The following is a 20,647-nucleotide window of genomic DNA, read 5'->3' on the forward strand; positions in this document are numbered from 1 at the left end:
ATTATGAACAACTTTATGCCAATAAATTAAAAGACAGAAACAATGGACAAACTCTTTGTAAGACACAAACTATTAATAACAAAGCTTACTCAGGAAGAAATGAAGTAGGCCCGTAACTATTAAAGGAACTGAAGTGGTAGCTAAATTTTGCTGACATAACTCCTTGCTCAGATGGCTTCACTCGTGAATTAAACCAAACCTTTAAGGAAGAAATAATACCAATTCTACACGGAATCTTTCAAAAAACAGAAAATGAAAAAATACTTCCCAACTTATTTTAAGAGGTCCTGATACCAAAACTAGAGAAAGGTATTATTACAGAAAACTACAGATCAATATCCGTCATGAACATGGAGGCAAAAACTCTTGGCAAAAATTTTAGTAAACCCAACTCAGTAGTGTATTAAAAAAACACATAATAACCAAGTGAAATTTGGAATGCAACATCACTTTGTTATTTTAGTATGTTATATTAGTATTTAGATTGTTATAAATCACTATTCTAAGACTGAAAACGAAAAAGTGTTAAGAACAGTTCAAAAGATAAAAAACCCACCTGGCAAAACTCACACAATCCTTGATAAAAAAAAAAAATTCTATTTAGGGATAGAAGAGAATATTCTCAAACTGGTAGTGGGCACCTATAAAAAACCTAACAGCCCAGACATCCAGCTTAATGGAAAAGACCAAATACTTTCCCCTCAAGATTAGGAATGAGGGAAGGATGTTGGCTGTTACCACTTCTCTTAAGTACAGGAGGTCTTAGCTCATGTGACAGGGCAAGTGAAAGAAATAAAAGGCATATAGATTGGAAAGAAGGAAAGAAAACTGCCCGTTACAGATGACATGATGGTACACCTAAGAAAATCTCAAGGAATCTATTAGAAAGATGTCTGAACTCAAGGCCAACTTTATGTTTGCACGTGAAGAACAAACAACTGAAACTTTAAAATTCCATACAATCTGTAGAGACAGAAAGCTTATCAGTGGTTGCCTGGAGTCTGTGGTAGGGAGTGGGATAAATACAGGTTGGGGCAAAAGGGGACAGACTGGAGTGATAGAAGTGTTCTACATCTTGATTATAGTGATGAGCTCACAGATGTATACATATAAGTATACGTGTGAATGCATGCTAAGTTGCTTCAGTCGTGTCCAACTCTGTGACCCTGTGGACTGTAGCCAGGCAGGCTCCTCTGTCCATGAGATTCTCCAGGCAAAAATACCGGAGTGAGTTGCCATTTCCTTCCCCAATTTGTCAGAATTCATCGAAATGTTCACTAAAAATGGGTGCCTTTTATTGTATGCAAGTTATACTTGAGTAAAGTCAATTAAAAAGATAGAGCAGGGCTTACCTGGTGGCTCAGCAGGGAAGACTCTGCCAGCCAATGCAGGAGACATGAATTTGATCCCTGGTCAGGGAGGATCCCACGTGCCGCAGAGCAAAGCAGCCCGTGCACCACAACTACCGAGCCTGTGGTCTACAGCCAGGGAACCGCAACTACTGAAGCCCGCACACCCTAGAGCCTGTGCTCCACCAGGGAAGCCCCTGCAACGAGAGCCTGTGCATCGCAACTGGAGGTAGCCCTTGCCTGCTGGAACTAGAGAGAAGCCCAGGCAGCAATGAAGATCCAGCAGAGTCAACAATAAGAACAAATAAAATTATAAAAAAACTAAAACACAGATCAGTGGGATACAATAACAAAAATCCATTTAAAAGTGCACTATAAATACAGATGATCAATTTATGACAATCACAGCTCAGTACACAACAGTGAATTATGGATAATCTTAAAAAAAAAGTGAGATGTAAATCTCTGCTGGAATTAAAAGAAAAATAAAAGACAATCCCCCACAACTTAATTTTACATCTTATACAGAAATTAATTCTAGGTAAAAATTAAATCTAAATCTGAGAAGCAAAACAAAATTTCTACAGGATAACAGGAGTGTATTTTCATGACTTTGGTAAATCAAAGTTTATTAAAAGGACATAAAAAGCACTAACATAGTATCTTTCATTGAAAGACTGATCAAATGGATATATTAAAAGTAACAACCCTTCCTTAAAAGATCCAGAGAGTGAAAAGGATAGTTACAGAGTGCGAGAAAGTATCTGCAATAGTCAGATGCAACAAATAACTACAGAATCTACAATATCCAGAAGACATACATAACACCCATAAGTCAATACACGACACCCGTAAGTCAACACTCATAAGTCAATGAGAATATGACTGACAACTCAACAGATAAACAAACAAGATTCTCAAACAGGCAACGTATCCAGATGACCAATAAAGACATGAAAATGTGTTCAGTAGCTGTAGTCATATGGGAAACAGGAATTAAAACCAGAATAAGGCAGTACCACCAATCCTCCAACACAGCTAAAATTTGAGACTGAAGACATCTAATGTCATAGGGGATATGAAGCAACCGGAACTCCCAAACACTGCTGGCAGGAACATAAACTGATCCAAAACTTTAGAAGACATCTACTAGAGTTAAGACACATATTCCTTCTGAGCCAGGAATTCCCCTGCCAATTCCCAAACCCCAAATAGAAACAACCACAATTCCGACAGTAGAATAAACTGTGGTGTATTTATCCAATGGGATACTTATTGTACAGAGATGAAAAAGAATAAACTAACATTACATGAAATGACATAGGTGAACCTCACAAAGTATGAATAAAATAAGCAAATACAAAACAATATCTACTAATTTCATTTAAATACAGTTTAAAAAACTATAGTGTTAGAAGTTTTCAAGAAATATCAGTTGCTAAGAAATAACAAATGTTTACCATATGCCAAGTACCATTCTAAGTAATTTTTAAATATTTTAACTTGATTTTCACAACTCTATAATTAGAGGCAACTAATTATCCCAAATGTGCAAATTTAGTCACAAAGAGGTTAAATACTTTGCCCAAGGCCACAGAGCAACTACGTGTTAGACCTGGGATGTGAAGGCAGCTAGACCCGCTGGAGACCTTACAGTCTAAACGCTACATTGCCGCTCAGTGGTAGAGCTTTAATGGAAACACGGGAGGAGGAGGGCAAATGAAGCAGGGAGAGATAAGAGAAGCAGGATTCCTAAGTTCCCATTTCCCAAGAAAACAAGCACGAGATAACGCCTAAAATTGGGGGATGGGGTGGGGGAGGAGAGAAGGGATCAAGAATTAGCAGTATATGCATGTTAACGAAAAAATCTGAAGGAAAGATCAGAAAAAAACAGCCAAAACCATCACAAAAGTAGATGCCTCTAGGGAGTGAGTCAGAGTGGACCAGGGAACTGTTAATACTTAAAAGCCTCGCTATTATAGAAAAAAACCACAGACACATTACTTTGATAAAAGTAATTTTGAAAGGTTTTAATAAGATCTAAATATTTTAAAAACAATGCTATCATGTATTGAGCCCCAGTGTCCCTGGCACTTAGCTGAACATTTGAAAAGGAGTATCTCATACAGAGTTGGCGCCCGTTACTACTACGATTTTGCTGATGGGGAAACAGATTCAGAGTTAACCAGCTGGCAGGTGGCAGTGTCCACGTCTGGACCACCACCAGGGAAGATGAAGGTCCAGAAGTCATCAAAGCAACAGGGATGAAAAGATATTCAGGAGTCCTGGACAGGAGCAAGTGACTCATGCTGGCTTCAGGGAGGAGAAGGGACACTAGGAGGGCGATCTAGAAAGGATGCCCAGGGCTCTGGCTTGAGTACCTGAGGATATGTTGGTCCTTTTCTCTACCACAAGGTCCATGGAAAGAGGAGCAGAGGGCCAGGCCTCTGATGGGGAGCTCCTGAGCTTAGTCATGGATATGCAGAGCCCCTGTATGTTTGGGAAAGGCACAGAGTCGTCGCGCAGGATGCATGAGGAAGACCTACCGCTGTGAACTCAGCAGAGGAGGAAGGGCAGGCAGAAGACTGAAGAGCACGGAAGGACAGAGGGGGAGAAGGAACACCCGTGGCCAGGCCTGCTGCCTGTCCAGCCACTGGGCCGCCCGCCCGACATGCCCTGTCCCCCCTGCTACTCACTGCCCTCAACATCCCCAACAGCTACCTTCCACTCTTCAGAAACTTGTGTCTCTAAACTATCTTCTGATATATAATCCACTCATTTATCAATACTGAGACATCAGGGCGTCCAAGAGCCTCACACTTTCACTGTGAGACACCTTGGGACCCGGCAGAGCCCGGGCCAGCGTCAGGCCCTGGCTACATGCTCTCGCCGGGCCTCCATGTTCCTCCTTCAGAGCACGGAAAATGGCCAAAGAACTCACTTCCTGTGCTTTGGTTACATACTATGTCTCTCTCCTTCTTGGCAGGTACCTGAGGGCAGGAGGGGCTGGTCAACTTTTCCTGAAAAGCTCTAAATAATAAATACTCTGGGCTTTGTGGGCCATGGGATCTCAGCCACAGCTATTCAACTCTGTCCTTGAGGCAGAAAGCAGTGGAGACCACATATAAATGAACAGGTATGCTGTGTCTCAGTAATGCTTTATCTTTGAATTGAGAGGTGGGCCAAAAGGCCAGGGTCTACTGAGCCCTGCTCTGAATTACCAGCACCCAGGTCAGCATCTGGCATACAGCCGGCACTGGATGAGCAAATAATGAAAGGAAACAGCTCTTGGCTTTGTCAGTGAGTTGGAAGCAGGTCCTGAGGGAAGGTGGTTTCAGCAGAGCAGAGGAGGTGGGATGGTTGGCAGAGGGCTGAAGAAGCAGTAAGCTCTTGTTCCAGAGCCCTAGTGTGCCCAGCAGGCCTGGGGAATGGCCCTATCTGAGGGGAGCAGGTCTGCAGGCAGGGCTGCGGAAGGAGTCGGGGGGTGCTCCTGAGCTCAGGCGTGCGTGGGGTTGGTCGTGAAGGAGGAATACATGTGCCAAGGACAGAGAAACAGTAGAGAAGATGACGGTCTTGCCTGTGAGACGTTCACCCAGACTAAACAGGGAAGACAGCCGGGCTTGGGGGTGGGGTGCGCGGCCAAATGGAGAGGACTGGTCGCCAGGACAGGGCCATGAACCTCCGCGTGAGCGCCAGAGAGACCCCCAGCCTCCCCTCGTCTCTGGCGAGGCAGCACCTCTAACCAAGCTGCGGTGGGGTTTGGGGCGCTGACTAGTGTGAGGTGTGTCAGCCCCTGAGTCAGCAGCAGGGCCCACTGTCACTTCCTGCCCCTTCACTTTCCCACGCACGTAGTGACAGGCAGGCCTAGAGGAGGATGAGTTCACACATTAAACGTGCAGACACACCCAGTCTTTTCCTGAAGAACATTCAAAGTCACTTTAATGTCAGAGAGTCAGTGGTGGTTTCATCTTGACGCCTTCAAAGGTGGACGTGCATGCTGTGAATTATTTTCCGATTAGACAGATTAGATTAGATTTTTAAGTGGAAACAACCAATTGGGTGAGGCTTTGCATAGCAGCTACCTAGTTTTATAAGCTTAACAAGAGTATTAAAAGACACGAAACACAACTTCTCACAGAGGAAGTATTAACAGTATGCTATTTAAACAACCTGAAAAGTTCAGAATCAAAAACCTATAGCCAGTCAATTTCACTTTTCCTATGAACCAGATACCCCAAAAAGGCTTACATTTTGATATTATTCTGTTAATTCATCACTACTACAGGAATGTGCAGGCATAGTGCTGAAATGTATGAGAAGGGTTCAGACTCCAAACTAATTTTCAGGAAGAGCTAAAGCTGTCTAAGGTATCTTTTAGTTGACATGCCAGGGAAAAAAAGCATTAAGACCTATTTTCTTCTGCCTTATTTCAAGGTGAAATTTACTGTTCCTATTCACAGATCGAAGGCTCTATGTAAATTCTAATAAATAAAACTTTAATTCATATTTTCACCTTCAAGTTTTCACTTCTCACAAGTTAAAAGACGATTTTCCTAAAACACATCAATCCTTGCTCTACTGTTTCAAGTCCTTCTAGAGATGATGGTAATCACTGTCTCCAAATTCACTAGCTTTTAGAATGGGGATGCCTACCCTTGTAACACATCTTTGTTTGAAAGGACTTTTCAGTACACCTTTAGATGCATACTCAGTAAACATGATCTCTTACCCTATTGTTGGGTTGATGTTCGGATCAAAACTGTCTTCCACGAACCGCCACACAATACTTGATTTACCCACACCTGTATCCTGAAATACAATGAGAGAGGTGAAGAAGAAAAAGTTACTTGCTGGCACATACCAAAAGCTGCCTTGTGCCTTAAGTTCAGGATTTTGGAAAAATCATCCTGGATAGGTGAATTTAAAGAAACACAAAGGAGGTTTTCATAAAAATTCAGTGGAGTAATTATAAGATTTCAAAATGTATTGCAGGAGAGGATATATGAGTTTACAAAAGATGTGAGGATCTTCTGAAAGACCCCAAGTTTCTGCGTAGCGTGCAAAGTGACAAACTCAATTGCTCTCTAACAAGTCTACCTTAAGAATGAACTCTTGAACTACTTCTGAGTAATTCCTGATACATCCCAGCCCCACCCAATCTGGGAAGGGGTAAGACTAGTTATTGAAATCTTTCTCAGTCTTTAAAGTAGCAACTCTGGTAAGAGAGCATCAACTTCAGAAAGTATGCTCTGAAATCGCAAAGTTGCCTTGACAAGTTAGGAAGCTAAAGCTTCAAACCAGTTTTGGGGGCTTTCTGATTTGAATGTCCCCACTCCCGCCCCAGGAAGGTAAATCTAGGTGAAGTATCAGGGGTATTCCACAAGTTCAAAAACACCAAGCAGACAGGAAAGCGGACTACTGCTGCTTGTAAAACATAAATACCTGTTACCAGTCACTTTGCAAGCCTTGGCCAACTCCTAACTAGTACCTAGGGAAACTATTTAAGACTGCTCTTAACCCAGAAGCAATAGAAGGGCAGAGAGGACTCTTCACCCTTTGGGGGGCAGGAAGAGTCCCTGGGCACCAGGGAGGGACAAGGGTGAACCCTACCGACAGCAAATCCTTCAGGAGGGTGCGGCCAGGTGGGCGGGACGGCCCAGGGGGCCGAAGTGAGGGTCCGGGCAGGTAGGTAGAGTCCCGCAACCAGTCTGGCGGAAGAGGCGGAGGGAACGTGGGCACGCCAGGGTCTGCTGCCCGCCTGGCCTCCCGCGGCCCTCCCGGTCGGCCCGCCGCCACTCACCCCCAGCAGACACACTTTGAGCTCCCTCAGCGCCATGGCCTGGGAGCCAGGGGCGCGGGCCCGCCGCCGCCCTAAGTTGAGACGGGAGAGGCCCGGCCCAGCACGAGCATCCCCCGGCGCCGCCGCCGCACGGCCTAGCGCCGGCCGCGGGGCGCGCAGGGGCGGCGGCCGCCCGTTCGCTGGCCCTCGGCCCGGCCCGTCCGTCGCCAGCCGCGCGGGGCCCGTCTTAGCAGCCCGGACGGTGCCGCGGGTTCCCAGGCGCCACCGCCGCCGCCATCTTGGGACGCCGGCCGGGTCACCTGACCTCCCCGCCCACTTCGGCAGCCACCTTAGCCGAGAGGGCGGGGCCGGCCGGCGCAGCAAGGCTCGCGGGGAGGCCCGGGCTCGGGGGCGGGGCTAGCAGTGAGGGGGCGGGACACGAAACCATATGCCCCGCCCCTATCCCTCAGGCCCCGCCCCTCGGGCGCCGGCCCCGCCTCCAGGCCATCTCAAGATGGCGGGTGAATGGGGTCCAGCTCCTGGGGCGCCCCCCTCCCCATCAGCCGGAACCACCCCAGGAGTCCCGAGGACCCCCCCTGCCCATCCCTGAGTCCACGTGCCGCAGCCCCCTCGTAACTCCTTGTGTGTCTCTTGGTTTTCAGAGATGCCCCTGTACTTTGTGGACTTGCAGGATGACTTAGACGATTGTAAGTAACAGTTGGGGCATCCCGCCCCTCCCTGGGAACTTCTCGCAGAATTAGGGGTGCACAGATGGCGGGTGTGGGATCTACAGGCTGAGCTCTTCGTGTTGGAACCAGAATAGGGGGACCCCCAATTGCCTTGATCACTTGTGGCGGTCCCTCCTCACTGGGCGGGGCGGCCGAGGACGGGGACCCCTCCCAGGCATGGGGAGGACTTTTGTGGTTGGAAAACTTCTGACTTCCTGTTACTTTCTTTCTCTTCCTCCTCCTGCGTGGCCCGGGAGGGCTAGTCCTTCGTTCATCCTGGCGATTCCCGGCGGGAGGAGGCCTGGCCCCCTGCGGGGTCGGGGGTCTTCCAGGCAGGGTCTCCAGTTGTTCCCCAGGACTTCTCAGAATGCTGGGGAGTTTGGGAGGTCCGGCTCTCCGCGTGGCCGGCCACAGACTCGCACAGACTTCTCCAGTGTCCTGGCCACAAGCCCAGCCCTGTTTCATCCTGAGGAGCCCACTGGTACCCGCCTTTCTCGGATGGGTCTCCCTCCAGTACCTTCCTACCCTCTCCTTTAGAATCACTTTAAAGACTGATGGGTGGAGAAGATGGACTTGTTAAGGCAAGTTCGTACTGGTTGGTGAATGAAGCATTTCTTTTCCATTCAGCAAACTTTTCTTGAGGACCTCCTGTTTCTGGGCCAGGCCATGTGCCGATCCCAGAACCTGCAAAGATGAACCTGAGACTGTGATGGATCTCACAGGCCAGGGAGAGAGCCAACTTGTAAACAGATAATTACCAAACCCTGGGTGCTTGCTGGTGAAGGAAGCCTGTACAAACCATCATAGTAACCAACATCAGTGGGACTTACTGTGCTCTTTCCTTCTGCATCTACAGTTTTCCTACTAACAAGAACTGGGGTTTGCTGAAAATACCATAGGTCAGGCACATTTATTTATACACATACTTCTTTCAGAAATAAGTGTAATTTATACACATACTTCTTTCAGAAATAAGTGTAATTTATACACATTATTTCTTTCAGAAGGAGGCAGCTTTATTAAAGTAAAATGACCCTTGAAGGGGCCAGTGGTTAGGAACGTGGGTTCTGGAGTCAGATGGCCAGAGGCTGAAGTCCTGAGCCACTCTTTACTGGCTATGTGATCCTGGCCAAGTCACTGTACCTCTCTGAGCTTCACTGGCTTCATCTGTAGAATGGGTGTAATAATGGTCCACCTCAGGGGGCTTTAGTAGAGCTTAACTAATAAAAGGTTTAGGAACTTCTTTGGTGGTCCAGAGGCTAAGACAGGGGACCCAGGTTCAGTCCCTGGTGGGGGAACTAGATCTCACATGCCACAACTGAGAGTTTATGTGCTGTAACTCAAGATCTTGCATACTGCAATTAGAAGGTCCTGCATGCCTTGATGAAGATCAGAGATCCTGTGTGCTGCAACTAAGACCTGGCACAGCCAAATAAATATATAAAAAATAAAAGGTTTAGCACGAAGTCTTATACATAAGAAACAGTAAATATTACCTGCCATTATTATTGATGTGATTATTCATAATTATTGAATACTGTGGAGCAAGGTACAATGTGGGCCGTGGGTTTACAAAATGTTTCAGCCAATGGGTGTCTTTGAATGGAAGGAATGTAGCATTGCTCTTGATAAGCAACAGTAAGCTGCTGTTAAGGCACCTCTCGTTCATAGATTTAATATTTGGCTTGGCTGGAAAAGCTGGTTTTTGGCTATTTCAGTTATCTAACACACTACCTGAACCCTTAGTGGCTTAAATCAACAGCGTAACAATTCTGTGCATTGACTGGGTGATACAGAAGCCTCATGTGTTCACTGGAACTCTGGGGAGATGGGAGGGTTCAAAATAGCTTTCCTCACCTGGCTGTTGGCAAGGAAATCTGCTGGAACTGTAGATCAGGGCCTCAGTTCTCCAGTTGCTTCTTCCATTTGGCTAGCTTGGACTTTCAAAGGGTGGTGAAAGTGAAGTCTCTCAGTCGTGTCCAACCCTTTGCAACCCCATGGACTGTAGCCCACCAGGCTCCTCCATCCATGGGATTCTCTAGGCAAGAATACTGGAGTGGGTTGCCATTTCCTTCTCCAGGGGATCTTCCCGACCCAGAGATCAAACCCAGGTCTCCCACATTGCAGGCAGACGCTTTAACCTCTGAGCCACCACGGAAACCCTCAAAGGATGGTGGTGGCAGGCAATTGGATCTCCTCTGGCAGCTAGCTTCCTTTTGTCTTTTCTGTATATGTGTACAGAAAGGAATTAAGAGGTTATATAGGAAAATAATTCTGATTTTGGCTCTGTTTGTACATATCTTAGGTGACACTTGTAATAAAGAATGCATTCAATACTGTTTAGGAGACTGCTGAAGACTTGGCCCAGTAAGGAAGGAAACCAGCATCATAGCTCTGAACACACCCAGGCCATGGGTAGGGCCACTCGGGGAGCCTCCCGGGGCTTCCTTACTGTGCAGAGGTGGGGCTTCAGGATGCTGTATCTATGAAATTGCAATATAATTGGTCTAATTAATAGCCATAATAGGAGGGCCTTTACCCCGCAGTAATTTATGCTGCCCTGGGACCCACTTTACTGTGGTGGTATTTGGGAGGCATCATTACACTGTGATTATGGCAAAAACCCTGAGGTCAGGTGATCCACTTCCTGTCTTTAGCTGAGTCAGCATGAGCCGATCACTCACCTTTGTTCACTTTCTTCATCTGGAAGACCTGACAACTGGAGATGCTTCATAGGACTTATACGAGGATTAGATGAGACAGAAGACGCAAAATGTTTTAGGGACTTCCTTGGTGGTTAAGACTCCAGTGGCTAAGACTCACACTCCCAAAGCAGGGGGCCTGGGTTCGATCCTTGGTCAGGGAACTAGATCTCACATTACCCAACTAAGAGTTTGCATGCTGCACCTAAAAAAATCACACATGCCTCATCAAAGATTGAAGATTCCAAGAGGTGCAACTAAGACCCGGCAAATAAATAATTAATTAATAAAGTATTAAAAAAAAAGACATCTTAGCCCAGTGCCTGGCATAGAGTATTACATTCAATGATTATTACTGCTATTATTTTAACTGTCATCATTACAGCTAGGCATTCATGTAAGATTTTCTGTTCCTGTGTTAAGGGCTGCTACTGTGTGGTAGGCAGGATTGTTCCTGATTTATAAATGATGAAACAGAATCAGAGAGGTTAAGTAACTTACTCATTGTGGCATAGGTCATAAATGATAGAACTAGCAAAACTAGCAATCAGACTAGTTAGACTAGTCCTGATTCTTCCTCTTTTTATTCCATCACAGAGGTCAATCTCACAAATATTCTTAAGCTAATGGTAGGGCACAGTTTGTTGGTTTGGGTGGGTTCTGCATCTGTTGTCCTCCTTGGACTATTTTTTTGGTCTAAATGACGGGATAGCCGTTCCATCTAGGCTCTAAGTCTCCTTGGGCAGGGACACTGGTCATGCTTTTTATAACCTAGTGTCCTCCATGATCTAGGTGTTCAATTAATGTCGTTACTGGTAACCAAGATGGATTACGAGGCTTGTCTGATTTATTTTGTGATTTCTTGATTAAATTGGCTCACTGCTAAAAGAAGCCTTCAGGAAAGGTTCCTGTGTTTTTTCAAAATCATTCGTCTTCGGGCCATTGGATCACAGAAAAGACTTAATTTTAGTGAATTAGCCTGCTGAAGCTACCTAAATTCCTTCTCTTGAGAGCAAAAAGTGTGTGGGATGGCCAGACACAGTGGTCCCAGTGGTAGATTGCACGTGGAAGGTGGAGCTGGATGCGTCTCTGCCTCAAGGGCTTATAGGCCTGTCCGCGAATGGGTTGATTAAAGCATGTGGGGGCTAAAGAGGTATAACTCCTGGTAAGGCTTGCTTGACCAATTAGAATTTAAATGTGTATTAGTGATGGGTGAAAAAAAAGTGAGGGGACTCTGTTGCAGATATAAAGAGACCTATCAACAAAATACAATATATGGTCATATTTGGATCCTTAATTGAACAAATGAGCTATAAAAAGACATCATTGAGACAGTGGGGAAAATTAAACTTGACCCAGTATTAGATTATATTAAGAATTATTATTAATCTTGTCAGATGTGATAGTGGTGTCACAGTTTTGTTTGAAGGAGAAGGACCTTATTTAACAGAAGCAAACAGGCCTTTGTGGGTGAAACGATATGATGTGTGAGGTCTGCTTTTAAAATACTGCAGCGAACAATAAATAATCAACAAGTTGGAAAGAAAGATGAGTGGGAAAAATTGCAGACTATTTATACTTGTTGAAACTGGCTGGTAAGGGTGTGGGGGTTTATTATAGTATTATATTTTTGCATATACTTGAAAATTTCCTAAATGAAAAGTTTTTAAAAATGAGATAAAAGTTTCATATATGATCAAACATCTATATGAAGAGTTTAATGCTGGATTTCAGTTCTGAAGTCAGCCGCCACGTTATTGTAAGATACATTTAGCTTCAAAAGACAGACTTGGAGAATGTATTAGTATTTGGGGGACAGTGTATTTCTTTCCAAATGTTCAGTTTTTAAGAGGTAGCTATGAAAGAAGTTGGGAAAAGGTATACTCCTGTGATGAAGAAAACTAGGTGCCAGCAAATGATGTGTGTTTCTTTGTTGGAAATAGGATTAGCTAAGTTTGAGGAATACAGATAGACTCTTGGAATAGAAGGAGTGGAGTATGTTCAAGCTTGAATAAAAGACCCCCTCTAGAGCAGGAAGTATTCTGTTTCACCTGCCCTCTTTGGTCAGGTTTGTAACAATGTGCTGCTCAAGGACCACAACCAAGCGGAGAAAATATATTAATTTGAGCCCTAAACCAAACCATTGAACTTTTTCTCTGAACTGTTACATAAACTTGAATCAAAGATTGTCAAAAAAATTTTTAAGTAAAAACCTCCCTGTTGAGTGAACTAGTTTGAACAGGAACTTGAGTGTATTAACAGTTGGGAAATAGAATGAAATCTAGCCATTAGATTGTTCTCTAAATCAGAGATGGGCAATTTTTTTTTTCCCCCATAAAGGATCAGACAGTAAACATTTTAGACTTTGCTGGCCCGAAGTCCTAATGCAACCACTCAAGTCTGCCACTGTAGCCTAGTAGCACCCACTGCTGCTGTCCCTGCTAAGTTGCTTCTGTTGTGTCTGACTCTTTGCGACCCCATAGATGGCAGCCCACCAGGCTCCTCTGTCCCTGGGATTCTCCAGGCAAGAATACTGGAGCGGGTTGCCATTTCCTTCTCCAATGAATGCATGCATGCTAAGTCGCTTCAGTTGTGTCCATCTCTATGCGACCCTATGGACAGCAGCCCACCAGGCTCCTCTGTCCACGGGATTCTGTAGGCAAGAATACTGGAGTGGGTTGCCATTTCTTTCTCCAAGTAGCACCCACAGATATGCATAAATGAATGGACATGTTTATTTGCTGATAAAGTTTTATTTACAAACACAGGCAGTGGGCTGGATTTGGCCTTCTGTTCTAAATCAAACTTGATTCTATTTTTACCCCCTTTCTTTGAGGGGGTGGTTTAATTGAAGTGTAAGTTACAATGTTGTGTTAGGTTCAGGTGTCCAGTAAAGTGATTCAGTTATATGCATATATTATGTATGTATATAAATGTTTTTTATTATATATTTATATATATTCTTTTTCAGATTCTTTCCCATTATAGGCTATTGCAAGATATTGAGTATAGTTCCTTGTAGGTCCTTGTTGGTTGGTTGCCTATTTTATGTATGATAGTGTGTGTATGTTAATCCTAAGCTCCTAATTTCTCCCTCCCCACTTCCCCTCTGGTAACCATAAGTTTGTTTTCTAGTCTGTGAGTCTGTTTCTGTTTTGTAAATAAGTTCGCTTGTGTCATTTTTTAAAGATTCTACCTGTAAGCTATATCATATGATGTTTGTCTTTCTCTGAAACTCGATTTCGTCCCCTTTCGCCCCCTCAGAGCCTCAAAGTCCATCGATTAGCTGAGCCAGCCCAGAGGCTGCCTTTCTTATGGGGCTCAGTCCAAAGAGCTGACTTCTGCTGGCACAAGCCCTGCCCTGTTGGGTAGCCCTCGGAAACCTGCAAAGACTTCACATCTCTCTTTTCCTGTTGGTGTTTGGGGATTAGAAGCATGTACCTATCTCCTTCCAACAGGATGAGAGTGGCAAGGAACAGAAGAGTCAGTGTGGTGGGAGCGGAGTCAGCCTTGCTTCCTGTCTGATAATTGTAATGCATTTTACTCTTGTTGTTCTGTATTTTCCATATCCTGTGAGACAAACAGATGAACATCAGAGATTCCCTAGAATCATCTCTGTTTAAAAAAGAGAGTTTTATATGGCTTTCTACACCATAAATTAAGATTTTTTTTTAAAGCAGAAATTTCTGCAACAAAGTCTAGCTAATGAAAGAGGAAATAATTCTGAGCTTCAGAACATCACTTAGCCTTAACCTGATTGGGGAAAAAAAAAATTAGAGATGAGGGCAGGTGCTTACTTTCCCTGTTTGGAAAATCATCCGGGTAACAGATGTTCCTCCAGCTCCTCTCAGGCACCAGCCTGCGGGAGGTGCTGGGGGAAGAGGGATGAAGAATCCCTGGGCTCCATCCCAGAACTGCTCCCACCTAGAGAGCAGGCGAGAGTAGCGATGGCGCAGACGGGAGGTGCTGGTTGGTTTGGCTCAAGCCCAGGAGGGCCATGGGCGAATGACCTCAGTGAGAACTTCTCCAACGAAGCCAAGGAGCAGAAGCCAGGCCAGAAAGTTGCGAAGGCTCCAGAGACTGAGGCAGTGTTGCCTGCAGTCCTGTAGCTCAGTGGTCATGCGTTGACTCCACACTGTATTCCAGATGCTGGCTGACCTTTGGGCATTTTGAGGAATGGTCCCTGCTTTGGGAAGCTCCCAGTCTAGCAGGGAAAACAGACCCTTTCCAGAAGAAGCAGCTGGAGAGGTTGGAGGGGTTGAAGTCACTTACTTTTCTTCTTATATAGAAGAGCCCAGAACAGATTTATGTTACTTATATCTACTCTGAGAACCTTAAGGAAAAAAAAAAAAAAGATTGACTCAGCAGTTCCATGCCTGGTTATTTGCCCAACAAAATGTGAACATATATTTTCAAAAAGTCATGGTCAGAACTTCCCTGGCGGTCCAATGGCTGAGACTCCACTCTCCCTACGTAGGGGGTCCCTGTTCAGTCCCTAATCGGGGAACTAGATAGATCCCACATGCCACAACTAAGAGTTCACATGCTGAAACCTAAGATTCTACATGCCAAAATGACCCCTCACAGCCAAAAAAGGAAAGAAGACAGGGTGATAGTTGCACTGTTCTTAATAGTTGAAAACTAGAACCCACCCAAATGTCCTCTTTGAGTACAATGGATTATAAAGTGTGGTTATGTTCACATGATGGAAAACAATGCAGCTCTAAGAGTGAGTGATCTCTAGCTCCACTCGGTAATATGGATGAACATCACGTAGTGGTCGGTGAAAGAAACCGTACACAAAAGGTAGAGACTGCGTGACTATTTACCCAGAGCACAGAAATGGCACGGCAGTCTCTGATCTGATGTAGAAGGCAGGAGAGTGTGCCCCCACCCCTCCACACACGTAAGGCAGAAAGTGGGAGGGAGCATGGGACGGGGGTGGGGTGGGGTGGGGTGGGGGTTTGGAGAAGCTGGAAAGATTCTTTCTTGAGCTGAGTATATTCAGTTTAAAAGTTTGTCATGTGGATCACTTACTACTATCTATACACTTTCCTGAAAAGCATTGCTTTTTAAGATGGAGGCACAGGGGAGAGCATAGCCATGGGGGGGAGGGGGTCGGTGCAAAGAGGAAGATGGTGGAGAGCAAGCGGGGCAGGTGAGGGAGGGCAGGACGGGTGAGACGGGTATGGAACTCATGCATCCAAACGCGCATCCAAACTAGCACATCCTCAGAGGAGTTGTGCTTCTTTCCAGAAGGAGGAAAGTGGCTCTCCTGGCAACTTGGCCAAGGTGGTCGTTAGAAAAGTGGTGTAATGTCGGCCTGCCTCGCTTGATTGCCTCAAGTATCTTGAGCAGCAAGAAAATAGAGCCCCACACACATACAGGTGCTTCTCAGGTAGCACTAGTGATTAAGACCCTGCCTGCCAGTGCAGGAAACATGAGACTTGGGTTGGATCGCTGGATCGGGAAGATCCCCTGGGGGAGGGCAACCCTCTCTGCTATTCTTGCCTGGAGAATCCCACGGACAGAGGAGCCTGGCGGGCTGCAGTTCACAGAGTCACAAAGAGTTGGACACGACTGAAGTGACTTAGCACACACATGCACCCACACATAACACTTACCCTAAAGGCTGTTGGTTTTCGTTTCCAACCTTTTTTCCTTTTGGAATCTGCCTCATGTCTGGGGGGCAAATCACTGCATTTTCCAGCAGCACTCTTGCACTCATTAACGCTGTGTAGACTCTGGCCCCCTCACCCCCACCTCCTCCAGTTCTATCCCCAGCCGGGTGGGTCGGCAGGAAAATCAAAATGTGTAATATCACTGTGGAGCCCATGGCTGCTAAAGAGAACTTGCCTATCAGGTAACCCGAGTCAGTGTTTCCCCTTGACCGTCAGTGTAAAAGTCAGACTCATAAATAATGACTAAGTTTTGGAAGCCGTGATTAAAGCCACAAATCAAAGAGGAATTTCCATGTATGCAAGGTGTAGAAAGGCTGGCGTCTTGTGAATTAGGTTGGTCTGTTCAGTCAACCTGTAGTGCTAGTAACAACCATCAGTAGCCCTCCAAGATTTGTGATGGAGAATATTATGCATTGGACGGATCTGCTCATACAGGAGCTAATAAATCTGTGTGGGTCTTGTTAGAGAATGGCATTTATACAGAGAAAGTTTGCCTGAGCAACTTGCTGTTGAAATTTAGTTAAGTCAACAAGGACCTGCAGTGTGCAGGGGTCAGTCCTTCTCCCTCCTCCCCCAAAGCCAGTGAAGAATCAAGAATGTTCTTTCTTTTTCAGATGGGTTGGGTTTATCTGGTCTAGCTTTTAGAAATAGTCCCAATTTAAGAATTCGCATTAGTATTTATAAGCCTGTTAGCAAGAAGGATGAAGCCACTTTAAATAATACATTAATGGATGGTTTACTCTCGTCTCCCCCCAAATCATTTAAGGCCTTGCAGAGACTTAGTTATTGTTCATTGAAGAGTGGCTAATGAGAAGCGCAAGAATTATCAATTATGTAAGTTCTACATTAATACAGTTTTCTCACTCTCTCCCCCCCCCCCCTTTTTTAAGTGCACATTTTGCAAATAAGGCTAGACTCCTTGTCAGCTGTCATCAACCAGTCTTCTTGCATTTTGAAACGGACACAGACAGGGGGGCCCGTCTGTCATGTTCTCTCAACCAGCGTCCCCGAGTGCTGTGTTAAAGAATGGAAAATTGAGATTGGGTGGCTAATTGGGCTGACCCAGGGTGGCCTGTCTCACTGAGTCATAGTGACAAGATGGCACATTGAATGGAGAACCCTAAATTCCGGGCATGTCTGGAGAAGGAAGGCTTAATGAAACTGCTTACTGGGATAGTCGTGCTCTAACATCCTGCCTCCATTTCTACCCCTGTTCATGTCTGGGCCAATAAAGGGATCTCTCAGGGCATGTTTTACTGTGTTTATTTTTTCTCACCTTTCTGCTTCCAGCCAGTTCTGGGGTGGCTGCTCACCCAGGGCTTGGTGCCCTTGTGGGAAGTCTGACTCCCTGAGCCACTCCAAGGCAGCAACAGCCTTTCTTTTCCCCCTGCTGTGCTCTTCCCTCCATCCAGAATGGTGTCTTTCCCTTTCCCAGATCCCCTCTCTCTTCCCCTGAGGTGGACTCCTACTCAGTCATCAAAGCCCAACTCAAATACCCTTCTGTCCTAGGGAAACACCTCCCTTCACCTCCTTCTGCAAGCAGAAGCAGTCTCCCCCCTGCTTTGTTTATACCTGAACTCCATGGCTCTTGTCACAGGGGGATTGTATGTTGTTATATGTGGGAAGGTCTTTGTTCCCTGGGGGGGGCCTTTGGAGTCTGGGGACGACGCTTTTGTCCTCTCTGAATATCCAGTACTCTGTTGAATTATGGCTTACTGTCATCTGAAGTCAACCACGGTGGATAGAGAAGAGGGTGTTTGCAATGGGTCTGCTGTGAACACACCTGTTTTTTGTACTAGATCCTCTAATCCTTTTCTTGATGGAAAATGATGTGTAACATTTCTTTTCTTTCCCTCTTTTTATTAGCTTGTATCTAATATACTTTGAACCTGTAACATTGGATTTGAAGTGTTAGTTCATACTCAGCCTGTTTTAAGACAGATTGGTGTCTTATGCAAAGCACTGACATGCATGCAGATGTCCACTGTGTCTTTTGGCCAGAGCAGCCTCATCCGATGTATTTTTTGCCCCAGCCTGTTTTAAAAGATGAATATACTGACAGTGTGCATTATTTTTGGTAGATAACCCTTGAGTAACCAGTTAGTGTAGAAGAGGCTATGAACCCCTTTTCCTACTCCACCTCCCAGGTTTATAACTTCCAGAGATATAGTTAATGAGGAAAGAATTTTGTTTGTTTGTTGGTTCTACTTTGTCACCTAGCATCAGGGTCAGAGGATAATAGTGCTGTTATAATTTGTAAATGGACCAGGACCCTCACTGAGGAGGAGCCAACCTAATCTTGGGTTGTGTGAGGTTAAGACTACTGCTTCCCAACCACTCCGGCTTTGTTTGGATGGTGGAGGTGAGCATTATATGGCTCAGTTGCTCAGCTGGGTTTTTAAACTTGGACGGTTCCACTGGAGGGCAGGTAGCCACCACAGCTACTGGCCGATGTGCACCAGAGTCATGGAACATGGACCCTGTAGTTCTGGAACCACGCGGACATGGAGATGTGCAGTGGGGGACAGGGTGCTGAGCAGAAGGTGTGGTGGGACGGGGGCCCTCACCCCTGCCAGTCAAAGAGCAGTTGTTAGCCTTTCAGACTTTGTTAACTTTAAATTATTAGTCATTTTGGTAAGAAATCAGTGAAGGTGAAGGTGTTAGCTGTTCAGTCGTGTCCAACTCTGTGTACCCATGGACTGTATACAGCCCACCAGACTCCTCTGTCCATGGGATTCTGCAGTCAGGAATAATGGAGTGGGTTGCCATTCCCTCTCCAGGGGATCTTCCTGACCCAGGGATTGAACCTGCATCTCCTGCATTGCAGGCAGACTCTTTTCTGCCTGAGTCACCAGGAATCAGAGCCCAAGGAGTCAATGTGGTCCTGTGTAGACTTGCCAATGAATCTAACACGTGGCACAAACTTGGCAGCTGCTGCTTGAAAGTCATTGCATAGATGGCAAATGAAGCCAGTCGTGATCAGTATTGTTTTTTAAATGTTTTGCATGGGACCAAGAAGCCTTGAAGGTATTAGAGACTATTTTCTTAAGAAGTGTTTGCTTTTCCATACTATTTTAAGCTTTCATGAGTGGGGTAGGTAACTTTTTTTTTTTTTTTCAAATGTGAGAAAGTATAATGAAAAAATTTGAACAAATTCATACCCGACTTCATATTTCATTTCTAGCTTGAATGCTTGAGATTCCCGATGTTTCTGGGTGACCTGGACTCGTGGGGCCTCAGAATAATCAGCTGCTCCTGGTGTCACCGTGTCCATTAGACCTTTACTTTTTATTCCCGTGAACAGTTGCCAGACAGTTTGCTCTGTGGGCAGTGGCTAGAAATGTACATCCTAGAAAATTCTTTCTGCGAGCAGGAGCCATTTTGTGTGTTACTGGCCCTGCCAGGAAGGCACAGCCGGCTAGCTCGACGGTTCTTTTCCATTTATCCATTTGTTCATTCAGCAGCTTCTACTGATTGCCAGCTGTGTGCCAGGCGTATCAAAGAGTCAGTGACAGATTTTTGCCCTGGGTGCAGCGGCGGGGGTGTGGGGGTGGACCCGCCGCAAGCAGTAGATGCAGGAGGAGAATGTTCTCTGTGTCAGAAGGTGATCCAGTCCCTGAAAAAAGAGAAGTGGATCAGGGTAGGGTGGGGCATAGGCGGGAGGCATACAGTTTCAAAATGAGGTGATCAGGGTGAACCTCAGAGGATGAGGGAGCAGAGATTTAACTAAGAAGGACGTTAACAAAGAGGACGCCTTGGGAAGCTGACCTCTGGGCGGAGGGAAGCCCCGGGCCACATAATGACCCCCCCACCAGGGAAGTGACCAGAGTCTTAGGGGAACAGTGAGGAACTGCATGGTTGGAGGACAGGATGGGTGGGGGCTGGGGGCAGGAGTAGTGGGAGGTGAGGTCTGAGACGCCAAGGGGGGCCACGGGGGCATTCCTGCTGACCTGAAGCCCCTTCTCTTATGGGATCATCCACTCAACCAGGGGCTGCCCAGGTAACGATCCCCGACACATCTTTCTTTTTCACAGTGGTTCTCAACTAGGGACCCGTGGCAATGTCTGGAGATGTTCTTACTTTCAGAGTGGGGACAGGGTGCTCCTGGCCACCTGTGAGTAGAGGCCAGGAAGGCTGCAGGGTGTCCTGTGATGTACGGAGCAGCCCCACAACTGAGACCGACCACACCACTCCTGCCAGGGCTGAGAAACCCTGCTCTGTTATTACATAGTTCATCCGCTGTTGACTGATTTTGTTTGTCTTTGAAGACTTAATTAAAAAAAAAATTAAAATATCATCATGTGAGGGTCACTCAGTTGTGCTCAACTTTTTGCGACCCCAGGGACTGTAGCCCACCAGGCTCCTCTGTCCATGGAATTCTCCAGGCAAGAATACTGGAGTGGGTAGC

General features: G+C 45.8%; 2 protein-coding genes across 21 annotated transcripts in view; one reads left to right on the forward strand and one right to left on the reverse strand.

The window, feature by feature from the left end:
- Positions 1-7,458, reverse strand: part of RAB22A (RAB22A, member RAS oncogene family) — a 49,762-nt gene extending 42,304 nt beyond the window's left edge. The window contains exons 1-2 of the mRNA XM_065921711.1: positions 7,150-7,458; positions 6,079-6,158 (exon numbers count right to left, since the gene is read on the reverse strand). Of these exons, the coding sequence (XP_065777783.1) occupies positions 6,079-6,158; positions 7,150-7,185 (116 nt within the window). The 5' untranslated portion in view covers positions 7,186-7,458. The remainder of the gene's footprint in view (positions 1-6,078; positions 6,159-7,149) is intronic.
- A 177-nt stretch (positions 7,459-7,635) lies between these two features.
- LOC136159461 (putative serine/threonine-protein phosphatase 4 regulatory subunit 1-like) overlaps positions 7,636-20,647 on the forward strand; it is a 70,332-nt gene continuing 57,320 nt past the window's right edge. For all 20 annotated transcript variants that reach the window (XM_065921730.1, XM_065921731.1, XM_065921732.1 and 17 more), the window contains exon 1: positions 7,636-7,835. In XM_065921730.1, the coding sequence (XP_065777802.1) occupies positions 7,793-7,835 (43 nt within the window). In that variant the 5' untranslated portion in view covers positions 7,636-7,792. The remainder of the gene's footprint in view (positions 7,836-20,647) is intronic.

Source organism: Muntiacus reevesi, chromosome 2 (genome assembly GCF_963930625.1).
Source record: "Muntiacus reevesi chromosome 2, mMunRee1.1, whole genome shotgun sequence".
Taxonomy (NCBI): domain Eukaryota; kingdom Metazoa; phylum Chordata; class Mammalia; order Artiodactyla; family Cervidae; genus Muntiacus; species Muntiacus reevesi.